Source organism: Hypanus sabinus, chromosome 1 (genome assembly GCF_030144855.1).
Source record: "Hypanus sabinus isolate sHypSab1 chromosome 1, sHypSab1.hap1, whole genome shotgun sequence".
In the NCBI taxonomy this organism is placed as follows: Eukaryota; Metazoa; Chordata; class Chondrichthyes; order Myliobatiformes; family Dasyatidae; genus Hypanus; species Hypanus sabinus.
In genome coordinates, this window is record NC_082706.1 from 159,526,799 (window position 1) to 159,544,930 (window position 18,132).

Sequence of the window (18,132 nt, forward strand, 5' to 3'; positions counted from 1 at the left end):
TGTTCCTTTGTTGTTAAATAGTGAGCATTAGTGATTTATGATGTACCTGATCTGAGTATCCTGAAATGGAAGATTTGTGAGGAAAAAATATTACAGCTTGAGTAGGGAAAAAAGAATGTAGTTATTTATATTTGCTAATCATTTTGTCTCAGACGTGTAATGTATACTTCAAAAAATTGATTTTATGTTGTTAATTTGGTTGAAAAAACAATATAACACAACTGATGAATGAAAACGTATTGAGGTTAATTTATGTTGAGTAGTTGTACATTGAAGGCTGGAATCTGGAAGTTTACAAGGACTTGGAAGTTTGACTTATGTTTGGCAGCAGAAATTGCAGCCGCAAGTTAGTTCATGTTTCTCCTAATTAACAGCAAAAAATTGAAGGATAAAAGGTTAATATTGTTGCAACAGTTATTCTTCAATTAAAATTTCTAAATCATTGATCACTGTCAGCTGTTGAAATGCTACAGACGATCTGCAGGTTCCATTAAATTATTATATTGTGTGAATTTTTCTCCTTTTTTGTGTCTGTTAATAATTATAGCAAAATATCTTCTTTTCCCTTTCAGTAAAATCTGATTTACAATTTATCCCAATTATATTTTACTCCAATTTTAACTCCAATTATATTTCATTTTTCATTTAAAAATACCAAGCATGAATATGGTTTACAGAAGACATACACAAACTTTTTACAAAAGAATCAGTATGCCCTGTGTTATAAATTCTGGACTTACGGTCACTCCGAATATATGAATGAGCTTGCATTATATTAAATTCAATAGTCCATTGCCTACGTTTATTATTATGGACAGCAGAACTGGTTTCTTCTTTTCAACTTTAGTAATTGTTCTTTCAAGTCAGTCTTAGGTGCTTCTGATGTCATTCATAACGGGACTGTGGAGGTATGGTTACCACATTGTGATTTTTGTATAGTTTTAAAATTGTGGGCAATATCAACTTATAAGCATCTGTAAATATGGAACATGTTTCTTCTGGGGACCATTGTCAGCCTAAAATGTAAAAAGCATCTCAAGCAGCATTTGTAGGGAGAGAAACTGAGCTCTGAGTTCTGCCTGTTGAGAATTAGGAAAGCTTCTTGCTTTTGAGTAGAACTGGAGAACTGTATCCTTTGTGTAGAATTGCCACTGATGGGTATTAACACATAGATTATTAAAATTGTCAGCTCCTAAGAAATGTGTATCATTAGCAACAATTTAAATTAATATCTTGAAATTTGATTGTTTTGTGGTTTTTACACCACATCATGAATTATAATCTTCCTGTTGATTTAACATTTAGATCCTAAACGAACTGTGATTCTACTCATTACTCAGTTCTACACCAGGCTAGAGCTGTTTGTTTGAGCCATTGGTTCATTGAAACATTTCAACATGTTGATTTCAAAAGCATGGCCCAACTTGATTTTTTTTTACCATTTTTGATTTTTTTAATGCAATTTAAACAGTTAAATCTTAGGATTTTGTCGTCATTATCTTGGAAAATCAAGTGTTTAATTTCTTCCAGTTATATTGTATTATTGTGCAAATCCTAGTAAGCATTTTACTTTAAAAAATCTGGCAGAAAATTGGAAATGTATAAAATGTTTTGCCAAGTTTAGGCTGTAGAGAACACATTTAAATACTTGTTCCTTTATTTGCATCATTCGAACAACATTATCCCTATGTAGGAATATTCTAGTTTTTGCTCCTGAGGTACTTCTCGTTAGTGAAACCTGTTCATCCTCAACTTAATAATTGCAAAAAAAATTATCAGTTGAGCTTTGCAGTCATTCTGAAAGATAAAATTAACAGGATTTGGTACCAACATCGACTGTAAATGGATTTGGAAAGTAATGTCATGCTTCTGCTTTTTCTAATGATGATGGTTAAGCTCTTGAATGTAATTATCCTCAGTTATTGATTATCTTCATAAAATTACAAATGGAAGTGGAATCAATTATGCTTCTGAAATCAAAGTATTAAATCTGACATTGTTCTGGTGAAGGGTCATTGACCTGAGTTATTGTCTCTGGTTCTCGATCCATAGATGCTCTCTGACTTAATGAATGCAGCATCTCCAGCATTTTGTATATTTTAATAGAAAAAGTTAAAGCATCATTTGTGGGGTTGTTTTACTGTACCCCCAGAGGGAGCTGTTAACTAACAACTGAAGATCAGTAAACTAATAATAATCTAGAAAAGATCAGAAATATTTAAATATTCTTGTAGAATTATATCTGACAAGAGAAGTGAAACTATTTTTTTTGTATTTTATTTTTTATTGAAGTTCATCATCAAACAAACATTTCCATAAGATGTATTTCAGACATTGTACATATATATCATATAATCATATATGTCACAAATCTCCACATAGTATTTATCTGAGGTATACACATAGAAAAGAGTGGAGAGAAAAAAACAAGCAAAAGGAAAAAAACTATGTTCAAGTAGGGAGTGATTTTTTTCACAACATATTCATTGATTTGTGAGAATAAAATCAGGCCTATGAGGCATTATGTAGTTAAACCATTTTTCCCAGTATGAATCAAATTGTTCCAGCTTATGATTAACAGATGCTGTTATCTTCTCCGTTTTGTAAATGTCCATTGTAATTTCCATCCATGCATTTATAGTTGGGCTCTCCCGTGATTACCATTTCCTAGTAAGGGTCTTTTTACCAGCCACCAACAGTATATTCATTAAATATTTATCTCTTTTCAACCATTCTTGAGGTATATATCCAAAATATATGGTCTTACTCTCTAAGGGTATTTCACATTTAAAGATGTCTTGTAGGGCATTGTGTATCCCCCTCCAATAGTCTTTGATAACAGGGCAGTCCCAAAAATATAATAATGATTCGCATTTTGATTTCCACAATTTCTCCAGCAAACAGGGAGGTTATTATGATAATGGGATTTCTGAGAGGGCGTAATAAAATATCTTATCAAGTTTTTCCATCCAAACTCCCTCCATTTCTGTGAACTGGTACACTTCCATTGATACCTTCATATTATTGTCCATTCTTCCTCAGATATAATTATCCCCCCTTCCTTCTCCCACTTTGTTTTAATGTATGAAGTCGAATGTGTTTTAAGATTTGACAACCCCTTATACATGCTTGAAATGATTCTACTACCGTTACCTGAATTATATGCTTTTCTAAATAACTCTATCAAGCATGTACTTGCCTTGGTTACATTTTTAAGCGTCTTATTAACATATTGTCGTATCTGTAAATACCGATTAAAAATCTTGTTTTTCTGGTAAGTGTTTCTCTTTAAGCATTTCAAAACTGAACAGTGTTCCTTCTTTCATTATGTTGCAAAGAACTGTTATTCCTTTAGCTGTCCAGTCCTTATATCTAGCATCCAGTTTATTTGGTGTAAAATCCAAGTCATATGCACACTATTTAAGAATTGCAATATTTCCCTCCAGGTTATATTATTTTATAGTAGTTTTCCATATGTTAAGAGTCCGTTTCACCCATGGGTTATCAATAGTATTTATGTACCTTTGCAGGTTGTTATCAGCCAAAATTGCTTGTATGGGGTTGGGAAGTACCTACTCCTCAATGTTTTTCCGTTGAGCATCATATGATGGGTTGCACCAACATATCACAGCTCTCAACTGTGCTGCAAAATAATAATCTCTAAGAGAAGGTAGGCCCCATCCCTCCTTTTCCTTTGCTAATTGCAAAGTTTTGAGACGAACCCTAGGCCTTTTACCCTGCCAAATATACCTTGATAACATCTTGTTCCATTCATTGAATTGATTTTGATTCATCTCTATTGGTAGGGTCTGAAAGACATATAACAGTCTGGGCAGTATATTCATTTTAATAGACTCAATCTTTGAACTGAGACTGAAAAAAGGAGTCAGGTTCCATCTTGCCATATCTTCCTTGATTTTTTTTATTAGTTTTTTTTATACATTTTACAGATTAAAAAAACCCAAATCACAATGAGGAACATTAATACAGTGCAAAATTAAGCATACAATGACAATATGATACAAAGAAAGAGAATTAAAAAAAAAGCACCTAAATTGAAGACAAGTAAACTTAGTGTCCTCCCCCAACCCCACAACATAAAAAAAAACGCCAGACCAACCACAACACAATATAGAGAATATAAATCAGGACAATCAAACTCCCAGACTGTGAATACACTTAGCAACAGAGGATAATAATGCCTACTACCAGAAAAAAAAGGGAGCTGAAAGCAAGGGACCAAAAAGAAAAAAACCCTAGTCAAGAAGAAGGTTATGAAAGTACTCGATAAAAGGTCCCCAGACCTTATGGAACTTTAGGTCCGAATTAAGAACTGAATAATGAATTTTTTTCGGGTCCAAGCAGGCCATAATGTCGTTAAGCCATTGAGCATGAGTGGGCAGGGCAACATCTCTCCATCTAAGGAGGATCAAGCGTCTAGCCAGGAGAGAGGCAAAGGATAATATTCGGCATTTGGTCGGACTCAGACGTAAATCTGTCTCGCCCCAGAAACCGAACAAAGCAATTAAGGGGTTTGGTTCTAGGTGCTGATTCAGAATATACGATAACGTAGTGAGGACGTCTTTCCAAAATTTCTCCAAGCTAGGACAGAACCAGTACATATGAATGAGAGAGGCCTCACCCCTCTTGCATTTATCACAGAGTGGACTAATGTCAGGGTAGAATCGAGATTGTTTAGATTTAGACATATGGGCTCTATGAACAATCTTAAACTGTAAAAGGCAATGGTGAGCACAAAGAGAGGTTGAGTTAACTGATTTGAGAATCGAGTCCCAGCTCTCATCAGATAAGGAGGTATTTAAATCCTGCTCCCATGTCATTTTAATTTTATCCACAGGGGCCCATCGTAAGGCTACTAATTTATCTCGAATAATTGATATTAAACCTTTACCTAGTGGATTTATGGAAAGAAATAAGTCCATAGCATTTTTCGCAGGCATTTCAGGAAAGTTAGGAATTAAAGGAGCAATAAAGTGTGATTTGGAGATATCTAAAAAAAATGAGCATTGGGCAGATTGAACTTAACAGAGAGCTGCTGAAAAGAAGCGAAGCGATTATCAATGAAAAGATCTTCAAAATGTCTAATGCCCTTCCTATACCAAACCTGGAATGCTGAATCGTACGTGGTAGGTAAAGAAAGGTGATTATGTACGACAGGGCTGGAAATGGAAAAACCTTGGAAACCATAGCATTTCCTAAACTGAGCCCATATACGCAAAGTTTGTCTAACAAGAGGATTAGCTATTAATCTGGAAAGACTGCTAGGGAGTGCAGAGCCAAGAAGTGCAGAGATAGATAATTCTTTAGTGGAGCTCAACTCCATTGCCACCCAATTAGGGCAGTCGGGTTGGCCATGGAAGAAAGGCCAAAAGGTAGCACAACATATATTAGCTGCCCAATAATATAAACGAAAGTTAGGTAGAGCCATGCCACCCTCATTTTTAGAGTTTTGGAGATGGATTTTATTAATTCTAGAGCGCTTATTCTTCCACAGATATGACAAAATAATAGAGTCTAAGGAATCAAAAAAAGATTTAGGAATAAAAATGGGGATAGATTGATATAAGTATAAAAATTTGGGGAGAACATACATTTTAACAACATTAATACGACCTACCAAAGACATAGATAGAGGTGACCATTGTACCAGACTCTGTTTTATAGTATATGAAAGATTGGCAAAGTTTTCACGAAAGAGATCTTTAAACTTCCTTGTGACTGTAATTCCAAGATAAGTAAATTGATTATGGACTATTTTAAAAGGGAGATCACGAAATGTTAATTCTTGTGCTTCTTTATTAATTGGGAAAAGTTGATTTTTTTATATAAAGGCTGATTATTATATTCTGATAATTTTGCCAAATCTTTTGGCATAATGATGCCCAAATATTTGAAAGACTCTGTTTGCCATGCCCAGGGGTATCTACTTTCAATTTCTCTTGGTGGGCTATAGTAATATGAAAGTAATTGTGTTTTATCTATGTTGATCTTGTATCCTGATAATTGACGATATTGTTCAAAGGATTGCATCAAATTAGGTGAAGAGTATGTTGGTTGCCCTAGATAGATCAAAATGTCATCTGCGTAACAAGCCAATTTATGCTCTGTCCCTTTAATAGTAATTCCCCTGATATCTTCATGTTGTTTGATGGTATTGAGCTAATGTTTCCAGATATAATGTGAAGAGTAGTGATGACCGTGCACAACCCTGTCTCGTGCCCCTTTCTAGGGTAAGACTATTTGATAAGTATCCATTGATTTTAATCCTAGCAGTAGGATTGTCATATAGTGTCTGTATAGTTTTAATAATTGTGTCTTGGAAACCAAATCTATGTAAAACTCAGTAAAGAAAATTTCAATTCACCAAATCAAATGCCTTTTCAGTGTCCACGCTTATCACGATTGCTTCGATTTTATTTTTTTGTTTCTGATCCATAATGTGAAGTGTCCTTCGTATATTGTCTTGTGTTTGGTGTTTTTGTATAAAACCTGTCTGATCGTTACGTATCAGTATGGGTAGAAACTCCTCTTAATCGTTTGGCCATGATAGAGGTAAATAATCTATAATCTGCATTAAGAACTGATATTGGTCTAAATGACCCGCATTCCATTTTATCTTTGCCTTCTTTTGGTATAGCTGAGATTATCGCTTCCTTCCAACTGGAGCCCAGTTCAGTGTGGGGAGTGAAACAGGAATTAACTCATTTTTAAATTCTTTGTACCACTCTGCCGTATACCCATCTGATCCTGGTGACTTGCTTCATTTAAGCCTACTAATTGCAGCTTTTAATTTAACTTCAGTTACGTCAGCAATCATTGTTCTAATTTGTTTTTCACTTAAAGTGGGTAACTCTAGAGAATTCAAGAAGGTGTCAATTTGGATTATGCTTCCCCCAGAACTTCGGAATATAGAGTTTTGTAAAACACTTCAAAAGCTTCTTGAATTTCACTTAGTTTTTTTTTATCATTTTCGTTCTTGGGCCCCTAATTCTATGAATTGTATTTTCTGCTATTTTTTTCGGTTTCCACACTAGTATTTTCATAGACTTTGATCCACTTTCATAATGTCTCTGTTTCAGAAACATTAAATTTTTCCTGATTTTTTGCGTAGCCAAATTATTAATTTCATTCCTAATTTTTAAAATTTCCTCTAATGTATCACATGCCAAATTCAATTTGTTTTTTTCTGTAGTTCCTTCAGCCTATTTTGTAATTCCTCTAATGTTTTATTCCTTATTTTTTTCTTATATGAAGATATCGCTATAATTTTCCCTCTTAAGACAGCCTTCAGAGTATCCCATAAAATGGGAGGTGAAACCTCTCCATTATCATTAAATTCTAAGTAGAGACCAATTTCTTTTTTAATTTGTTCCTTAAAGTACAGACTTGAATTTAGTTTCCAAATAGTATTCTTTGGTTGTAGGTCAAAATCAACAGATAAATATATAGGTGCATGGTCACTTACATCTATTGTCCCAATTCCACAGGTGTTTATTTTGTATGTATTTTCAAAATGTTAAGAAATAGCCTATTCTTGTATGTATAGAATGGGGAGCAGAATAATGAGTGTAATCCCTTCTGTTGGGGAAAAGGTCCCTCCATATATCAATTAAACCTTCATCCTCAAAAAGTGTATTAACTTTCTTATGTAAGGATTTTGTTTCATAGGTTTTTCTATTGGAAGAGTCTAAGTTTGGTTGTAATTGTAAATTTAAGTCTCCCCCACATATCAGGAGACCTTCTGTTTCCATTACCATAATATCAGTAATTTTCTGAAAGAAACCAATATCACTTCCTGGGGGTGCGTATATATTCAATAGAGTAACTGAATTTCCGTCTATATTCTCCCTTACCAGAATATATATTCCCTCTTTATCTCCAATTTCGAATACTTTTCCAAAATTTAGCTTACTTGAGATAAGAATAGCAACTCCTCTCTTATGTCCTGATTTATATGAGGAGAAAAACAAATTCGTGAAGCCCATTCTCTTTAGTTTTCTATGCTTATTATCACTTAAGTGAGTTTCCTGTAAATATACTACATGGGCTTGTTCTTTTTTTCATTTTGAATAAAATTCTATTACGTTTGATTGGATTTAATAGCCCATTGACATTAAAAGAAATGAATTTTACTTTGTCCTTAGCTATCTGTATTTATCTGTCAATGTATCATTGAAATTAGCAGAATAAAACTTAAACAATCTACTCCCTGAACAAATAAGAACCAAGAAACGCAAATAACAAAACTGGCAACGAATGTGTGATTCCAGGGCTGATGTCTCTGGTAGATGACTCTGTGCTGAGCTTGAGGAAATGTCTAGCTGTGGGGGGTAATCTCTTCTACTTGTGAGTTGAGGACCCCCATTGCAGTATTCATGAAAGTCAGTGAACAAATCCATTACACAGAAAAGATTTCCCTGTGTATTCCTATATATACACACATATATGCACACACACCCACACACACACACACACATACATATATATACATACAGATATTACATACATACACATATATATTCTCATTTTGGTGGGGAAAAAGGAGTAAGTGAGCGAATAAAGAATAAGAACTAAGAAATATAAAATCCACATTATAATAAGTATTTCCTGAGATAGGTATATCACTGTCTACTTTTGCTTCCATTTAGCTTCTCAACATTTTTAAAGTTAGCCAAACCTTATGGCTCTTCTGCAGGGGGTGAGGGCTGCCTTTGGAAAACTCCCAGTCTCTTCCTGATATCCTTCTCTCAGCTTCCTCCCGTCTCCTGCCTTCTCGATTCTTATACTATTTCCCAAGCGGAGAAGGATAATTCCTCTACCAGGCTTTCCCTCAGTTTGATCACGCTGACGGGCAACCCTCTGGCCTTCATGTCTGTAGTCACCACTTCCACAGTTTGATACAGTTGGATTCCATCTTGATAAAACACTCGAAGTTTAGCAGGGTACAGAGTTTGGAATCTAATCCTTTCTTGTTTCAGTATTCGCTTTATTTCAGAGTATTCTTTACATTTCTGCAGGACCGCGGTGGGGGGGGGGGGGTGTAATCTTGGTCGAAATATACTAATTTATCATCTAAAAATGCCCTTTTCTTACCCCAGGCCTTTCATAGAATCTCCGCCTTGGTACTGTATCAAAGGAATTTAATTATTATTGAATGTGGCTTATGTGCTCTATCTCGGCTAGGCTTTGGGACAAGCGCACGATGTGCTCTCTCAATTTCCAGCTCCATAGTTGAGGGAAGCTCCAGTGCGTGTCGCAGCAACTTTCCAACGAACTCCATCATAGACAAGCCCTCCACTCCTTCAGGAACGTTGTATATTCTGATATTTTTCTGCTGTGATTTTCTGTCCAGGTCAAGCAGTTTACCTTCTTGTTGATTTAATATTTTTATCGTCTTACTTAGTATCCGTTCCACGTTTTGAACGCGATCTTCCACCTTCTCAATTCAAGTCTCTGCCACCGCTATTTTTTGATTGACGTTGGTGAGCTCTGACTTAATATCACGTAGCTGCTGTTTTATATCTTTCTGGAACTCCCTTATCTCTTTCAAAATTGTGATCATATTTGCCGTTTCGCCTGAACAAAGCCCAGCGTCTGCCTCGCTAGCACGCGGTCAGGTAGGGGAGCTGCTCGCTGCACTCCTCTTGGCCGCAGGCTCCGCAGTGTCGCTTTTTTTATTTCCGTTCTTTTTGCCCATTCTTGCCCCTCTTATCAGTTCAAATACTTTCGAAAAATACTATATTTGATGGGTTAACGGGGCTTAATACACGTTTTTGTGGAGGAGCTAGTGACTTAAGCTGCCATTCTCAACGATGATGTCACCGGAACCCAGAAGTGAAATTCTAAAAATATTAATCAAGTATAGCCTTACAAAATAAAGTGCTAAGTAATTCAAAGCTGAAGGAGAAAATGCTGGTGGTACATTGGTGGAAAGAAAAAGAAGTTTGCTATTTCAGGCTGATGACCTTTCATCAGAAAGAATCAATTCTGTGTAGCACTATAAGGTTATATCTTTGCAAGGAAATTTTTGAAGTATTTGTTAATCATTACAAATTTACAGCTTCACACCTTGTATTTTTAAGATTATATTAGTAAGCCAAGGCATGGGATTATTTAAAATTTTCAAGGATTTTGTTACCTAATTTTACCTTCAATAAATTGTAAATTATTGTAGGTCCAATTTGTAAGTGACATTGGAACAAAAATATGGTTCCTTTGCTGTTGCCCAAAGTTGCTACCAATGGTAACATTTTCCTAGAGTGTTACACAAAATTTATAGAGTACTAATACCAGCTAATGTTTTAATTTAGATCTGCTCAGACAATGGTACCATTGTTCGGTGAGGAGATATTTACTAGTGCATCTGCTCAACTCTTTAATGGGGAATTGCAACAGCTGACCATCAAACTGGAGAATATTGGTACAGAATCTTTGGAAACATTGGAAGTTTCTGCAAAGAACATAAATGACAAAGGTTGGTATTAATCTGTGTTCAGAGAAGAAATGTCTGTTTCCTGTTGTAATATAATGAAACTTTGAAGTCTTAACCCTCCAGTAGTGCTCTTGTTGAGCATCTATTCATAGCCTTAAACTTTGTTTTTGTTTTTGGCATGTAATTAACAAAGAGTTCACTGTTCTAAATTAAGTTTGTTCAAGTTGGAAGTGTTCAAAATGCCCATCCATGCATAATTACAGACTGTACAAACTATAGTTTGTGTGATAAAACATTAAGAAACAAGCTAACATACTGTATGTTTTTGATGCATTTGAGCCACAAGATATTTTGCAGTCCCGCCTAATCTTAATGGGACATATAACCTGCCAATTGCAAATTAATTTTATTTTGTCCAATACAACTTTTACTTGAGTCAGTTTTTTTTAGATATTAAACCATTCAAAAGGCCAAAGCCATTAAGCTTGCACTAACTGCTGCCTTTTCATCTACTCTTAAATTCAACGAGTTTGAGCAAAGCTGTGGCATGCTGCTTAACTTAAATACTACTTGATGTATCTGAACAATCAGTTCATTACCATTCTACCTATTTCTGAATCATTACTGCCTTGATTTTGAACATTATCTTCTTTGAGTGAAAGCACAAATTCATTCTTCTTACTGTGTTTCTTACAATTTTAAAATCTCTGTGAATCTCTGTTTCTACCCTGTTTGTGTTGGTTTTTGAAGTAGGGAATAAAGGAAAGTAGAAAAGCAATGTTTTATGATTGCCATTATAGAATTTGATTACTTGGACCAATGCATTACAGAGAAAATTATTCTGTAGCTATTTCTATATTGTTATTTACCAAGACTGAAAATAATATGGTTGGTATTGTCAAAATTTGTAATTGCATCACTAAATGCTGGAGGTAATTGGGGAATTTTGTAATGACACATATGATATGCATTTGAAAAAAATATTTTAGGAAATCTGGGCTTGATTTAATTAGCTGGGTAACCATGTCAATAAGACTTGATTGAAGCCTTTTTTTTAATGAGTTTCTATAATGTGACAAAACAAAAAAACAGCAAAAAAAAAGGTTTATACAGTGCAAAACTAATTATTCAAATGTACAATTCATAACAATTAAGAAAAAGCACCCATAGCAGAATCATATAAAGTTAGTTACCACCCCACCCTCCCACTATCCAACTCCAAGCCAAACTTACGATATATAAAAAAGTTAATCAGAACTTTTATCACCACAGAGCTGTATTTATAAAAAGAAGGTATATTGCCTACAACCTGAACTATAATATGATTACACATCAAAAAAAAAGTAAATCTTAACCGAAAGAAGCTGGAAGTAAGGGAGATTGACTCCTTTTCAAAAATACCTTGGAGAATTTAACAGCAGTCTTTGTTTACTCCATTGTTCTGTTTTATATGAGCAAGAGCCAAAGGAAGAAACGGGGGTCAGCCTTAAACCTACTGCACCATTCATTAAGATGATGGTCTAGTCTCATCTCTGCTTTCAGTTCACTTTTCTCCTTGTTCTCTCCTCGTCTAAAAATCTGCATTTCCATCTTGTATGTACTCAATGACTCAATTTCAACAGCTTTCTTTGTTCCAGAATTAGAAACATAGAAAACCTACAGCACAATACAGGCCCTTCGGCCCACAAAGTTGTGCCAAACATGTCCCTACCTTTGAAATTACTAGGCTTACCCATGTACCTATCCAAAAGTCTCTTAAAAGACCCTATCGTGTCTGCCTCCACCACCATTGACGGCAGCCCATTCCCTGTACTCACCATTTTCTGAGTAAAAAAACTTATCCTGATATCTCCTCTGTACCTACTTCCAAGCAACTTAAACTTGTGCCCTCTTGTGGCAGCCATTTCAGCCCTGGGAAAAAACCTCTGACTATCCACACAACCAATGCCTCTCATCATCTTATACACCTCTTATCAGGTCACCTCTCATCCTCTGTCGCTCAAAGGAGAAAAGGCCGAGTTCACTCAATGTGTTTTCGTAAGGCATGCTACCCAATCCAGGCAACATCCTTGTAAATCTCCTCTGCACTCCTTCCTGTAGTGAGGTGACCAGAACTGAGCACAGTGGGGTCTGACCAGTGTCCTATGTAGATGCAACATTAGCTCTTGGCTCCTAAATTCAATTCCATGATTGATGAAGGCCAATACACTGTATGCCTTCTTAATCACAGAGTCAACCTGTGCAACTGCTTTGAGTGTCCTATGGACTCGAACTCCCAGATCCCTCTGATTCTCCACTCTGCCAAGAGTCTTACTATTAATTACTATGTTCTACCATCATATTCGACCTACCAAAATGAATCACTTCACGCTTATCTGGGTTGAACTCCATCTGTTACTTCGCAGGCCAGTTTTGCATCCTATCAATGTCCCACTGTAACCTCGCTTTATATGTGTTTTTACCCGAGAAAGACTACCATTACTGTGAGGCCTTGTGCAGGCAGTTGTGTGCACATGCGTGTACATGCTGATTTTTTTTACTCTCTCCAAATCGATTTTGGCTTGCTGTCTTCTCGATTTTGATAAGTGAAGCTACACCGTACATACAATATTTCTCCTTTATATAGGCTATATATTTATCATATCATTCCTGCTTTTACTATATGTTATTGTTATTTTAGGTTTTATGTGTTATTTGGTTTGATTTGGTAGGTTATTTTTTGGGTCTGGGAACGCTCAAAAATTTTTTCCCATATAAATTAATGGTAATTGCTTCTTTGCTTTACGACATTTTGGCTTACAAATAGTTCCATAGGAATGCTGTACATTCGGATAGCGGGGGAAACCTGTACGCTACGTCCACTGTTCTTCCTTCATCAATGTGTTTAGTCACATCTGCAAAAAATTCAATTAGGTTCGTAAGGTACAACCTGCCCTTGACAAAGCCAATTAGGACTGAAGATCCTTCAGGAGAAGAATATCTTCCTCCTTACCATCTTTACTGGACAATCCCATATTCTTCATTCACCCCATGCCAGTCCCCCTCCGCCCCAAGAAACTTGAAATTGATTATTATCATGCAGGTTTTTGGGTGGTACATGTGTTATTCTTGTATCAATTAAATTTAAGTTATTTCTGTTAAATTGACACCTTAATTAAAATAAATCTTATTTTGTTTATAAGAAGCAACAGATCATTTCATAAAAGCTTTTCATGAATGCTTGATTGTGTTTTTGGAGTAATTGAAAAACTATCTTTCAATTAACTATTTTGTAGTGAGGTGACTGTTGACTCAATCTAATGTAGACGAGACTCTGTATATGCTTAACAAATTTCCATAGGGTCTACTGCCATTTGATTACAATTAGAAAATTACAAAATGCTCACCAGCAAGAAAAGCTTTATCATCCAAGTCTTATCAATTGTGCATTTTTTTTCTATTTGTATGACATGGACAAGACGGACAAACTTGTACTTAATACTTGCCATTGCGCACAAAGAGTGTGGTGTGCTAATGATTCGTTGCCACATTGAGCTATTGCATTCTGTATGGTAGTATTCTCATGATTGGCTGTGACAGTAGCATTGACGGTAGCATGAAACTATTACAGCTCTGGGCATTGGAGTTCAGAGTTCAATCCTGACGTCCTCTCTATGTCCCTATGGAATGCATGGGTGTTCCCTTAGTTCTCTGGTTTCCTCCCACAATCTAAGAATGTACTGGGTAGGTTAATTGGTCATAGTAAATTTTCCTGTGATTGTGTTAAGGTTAAATTCAGGTCATCAGGGGTTGCTGGACAGTGTGGATCGAAGAGCTTGAGGGCCTATTCTGTGGTGTATCTCTAAACAAAACTAAATAAAATTGTGCAAGATAAAGGTAGTTACTATAAAATAAGTGGGTTTTTTTTGTCCGAGCTGAGGTGTTGACTTCCATTTGTACTTCCTTGGAAACAAAAAAATCTCCTGAGAAACCATGAAAGATGGCAGTAAACAAAAAGCTGGAGAAACTTCAGGGCAGCATCTGATAGAAATAGACAGTTGATAGTTTAGTGAAGACACTACATCTGAACTGACAAGATATTTTCTGACTGGCATCTTCTGACTATTCCTCCAAGATTCCAGCACCTGCAAATTCTTCTATTTCCATGAAAGCTAGGTGTTCTAAATCTGTAAGTCCCAGTCTTCTACGCATCTGTTTTGGGAAGAAGTCCACTTACAAGTTAGTGGAAAACAAGCAATGAAAGATTTATTTTGGAAGTGAGAAGTCAAAATGTGCACGACTCCATATTTGTCAAGTAGCTATTTTTCTCGGATCTGAGAGGCAGAGAAATGTATTTGATGCAGATGTATCATACATGGCTGTTGGTCTCATCTTACAGTTTCTAGCAGTGTGTGTAAAAAGTCAGGCATATGTACATAGCACAGATTGTATTTGTCAAAATGCAGAGGAAAGAGGGTTTGTAAATCAGGCAGGAGCATAGGATGTTGGGAATGGTGAGGGTGAAGTGCTGCTGGATGGGTGTGGGACAGGTAGCAGAGAAGGTGTGCCAGGGCAGGGAATGGTATGGGTGCAGATACTCCCAGCCCTGAGGGGCCAGGCAAAATAATTGGATTCTGAACAATTGATCATTACAGAAAGTGTCTCTCAAGCTTCCTGCTTCCTCACCTCTCCCTTCCCCTTTTCCAAATCTCCTTTTCTTCTTTTCTTGCCCCCTTCCCAGTCTCAGTTCACAATGGAGACTTGTATCAGAATCAGGTTTATCATCACTCATATATGTCATGAAATATTTTTTGCAGCAGCAGCAGTATAGTGCAATACATAAAATTACTACAGTGCTGTGCAAAAGTCTTGGGGATCCTAGCTAAATATAAAAGCCTGATACTTTTGCACAGCACTGTGTGAATGTGTGTGACACTCTGTGTGTGTGTGTGTGTGTGTGTGTATTCTCTAGTATGCCGAAGATTTAAGAGGCATTCCAGAGCAAGATGTGATCCATGTCCAAGTGCTGTGAACTGATATACTCAAAAGTTTAGCACTACCTGTTAAGAGGTATGTGGGATATGCTGTGGTTGGACGCAGCAAATGCAAAGAATCAGTGGAGGACAGTTTAGTACAGTTTCTTGCCACAGTGTAATATTTTGATGAAATCTTTGTTAAATCCCAATAAATTCTTTATGCAGTGATTGAATATATAAAATAACAAATGAGAGAAAATCTGCAGTTGCTTGAAATACGAACAACATGCACAAAATGCTGGAGGAACTCAGCAGGTCAGGCAGCATCTATGAAAAAAAGTACAGTCCAGCATTGTGTGTGTATGTAAGATAACTGTTGATATTAAGTAATTGGAATAACATGGATTGTAATGAAAATAACAAATTATTCTAATGTGTGGGAAAATTAATTCACATTTATTGTAAGGGGAATAAGAGTAACCTTTATTTCCTTATAATAGATGGGAGGGTCCTCAGTTGCAAGTGGTGAATTAAAAGCTAACTGTAATGGCAGTAAACAAAGAACTACAGTCGGCCCTCCTTATCCGCGAATTCAACCAACCGCAAATTGCGAAAACCCAGAAGTGCTCTTCCAGCACTTGTTGTTTGAGCATGTACAGACTTTTTCTCCTTGTCATTATTCCCTGAACAATGCAGTATAACAACTATTTACATAGCATTTACGTTAGGTATTATAAGTAATCTAGAGATGATTTAAAGTATACGGAAGGATGTGCGTGGGTTATCGTGGATTGGGATCGAAAAAAATTGGAAGTTCTCTTACTAATTAAGTTGGAACAGGTCCATCTGGTATTACTTAGCGTCAGTTAGTCAAACGTTTGTCTTAGTATATAATATATATTTTACCTTTCTATGCATATAAAACACTTAAGAACGTATGTTTCAACACCGGGCTCAGGAACGGAAGTTCCCAAGTTTAATCCAGTGACAGACTGCTCCCGAGTGTGCTCGCCACCTTTCCGGGTTGACTTGGAGGATCAAAAACCCAAAACCCAATAATTAAACCACTGCGTTGCTTAGTAATAATTGTAGCTTTCATTGGGGCAGAGCCTTTCTCATTTTATCCTTTAAAGTTGTTCTGATCGTTAACCAACGTAGCCTAACACTTTTTTAATGACCAATGGCGTTTCACCTCTTTCCGATCACTTTATTATTTCCACTTTATTTTCAATCGTGATCACGATGATTTTCGTGAACAGAAACACAGCGGATTCAGAGCTCTGCTGCTGGGTCCTAATGTCCACCGCACTGATACAGGCTAAATAAGGTTTGGGGTTCTGCAGGGTTTTAAGGTCCACCACATTAAGACAGGATGAATAAGGGACTTGAGCATCTTCAAATTTTGGTATCCGCAAGGGGTCCCGGAACCAATCCCTCATAGATAAGGAGGGCTGACTGTAGTGTAAAAAGCTAGGGGGGTGATAGCATGATCAAGCTTGTTAATGGCTAGTTGAATTAATGGCTCAGAAAATGTGGTATGTTCAATGAGAAAATTATGTTTCTCCAGATTTGAAGTTTTGTCTTCCTTCAGTAGAGTTTCATGCATTTTCCTTATGAAATGTTGTTTGACTAACATATTGGTAGATGTGTGCTTTCATCCTCCCCTCAATTTAAAAAGTGAAGTCAGATTTACAGCCTCTCAATCTGCATAGTTTCTGACTTGAGATATCCTGAACATCCATTATTTCCAAAACCTCCTCTTAAAAAATTCTCTGTGTTGGAGGAACTTGGTGCCAGGCATCATCAGTGGAGGGAGATGGACATTTGATGCTATGGGTTGAGACTCTTCATCTGGATGTAAAGTAAGACAGTATGAAAAGCTGGGAAGGAACAAAGCACGAGCTTAGCAGGTGATGGGGATGAAAGGTAGCTGAGGGAGGGGAAAGAGTGGGAATTAGATCAGAAGCTGAAAGATAATGTTGCTGTTTCTAGCAATTTTATAAACTTATTACTTTGATTTAGTATTCATATTTTTTGTTAGGCACGGATGATTAACTTGCCTGGTGGATTTTGGTGTATTAGAATTTTAATTTTGCAACTTGTACATTATTTCCTTAATTGATAAACATTGCATGTGGAGTGCCATGCATTTCAATCTCCCAATCAACCAGAGCCAATTGTTCTTATACTTTCATTGTTGCATTTACAGTATAAATTCTGGTTTTGAATTGAAACACATCATTTACAAATTTGATATCAAATTCTATTGGTAGCTGATCACCATTCTCCAAAGACCCTTTGACAACAAGATCAATCAGCCCTTTCTCAATACACACACAAGATCTACAATGGCTGTGTCTCATTTGGTTCCTCAAGCAAGATAAAAACATATATGTTCCACAGATTTGTGTTTGACCTTATTACAGCAAATTTGATTCATTTCTATGTTTACAGGTTAAAATCATCCTTGGTTACATTATTATTCCTGTTACATGTACTTATAATATGTGATTTGTGTCATGCCTAATATTACAGCTGCCTTTTAGTGGTTTTCAAATTACAGAATTATTTTGTGTTCTCATCTATTTCTTAACTTAAGCCAATTGTTTCTTGTCTATGTAATGGCCTGTCAAACCAAGATTATATCTCACTGTTGCACTGATCTTGCAGTATAGTGCACAGTACCTGCTTTTCCTTGTTACAGGTTCTTCAGCAGCCATGTTT

At 36.2% G+C, this 18,132-nt stretch overlaps 1 protein-coding gene across 8 annotated transcripts in view; it reads left to right on the forward strand.

The window, feature by feature from the left end:
• The window catches only part of trappc9 (trafficking protein particle complex subunit 9), a 551,561-nt gene that overhangs the window by 150,644 nt on the left and 382,785 nt on the right, over positions 1–18,132 (forward strand). For all 8 annotated transcript variants that reach the window (XM_059979921.1, XM_059979908.1, XM_059979899.1 and 5 more), the window contains one exon: positions 10,332–10,495. In XM_059979921.1, coding sequence (XP_059835904.1) covers positions 10,332–10,495 — 164 coding nt within the window. The remainder of the gene's footprint in view (positions 1–10,331; positions 10,496–18,132) is intronic.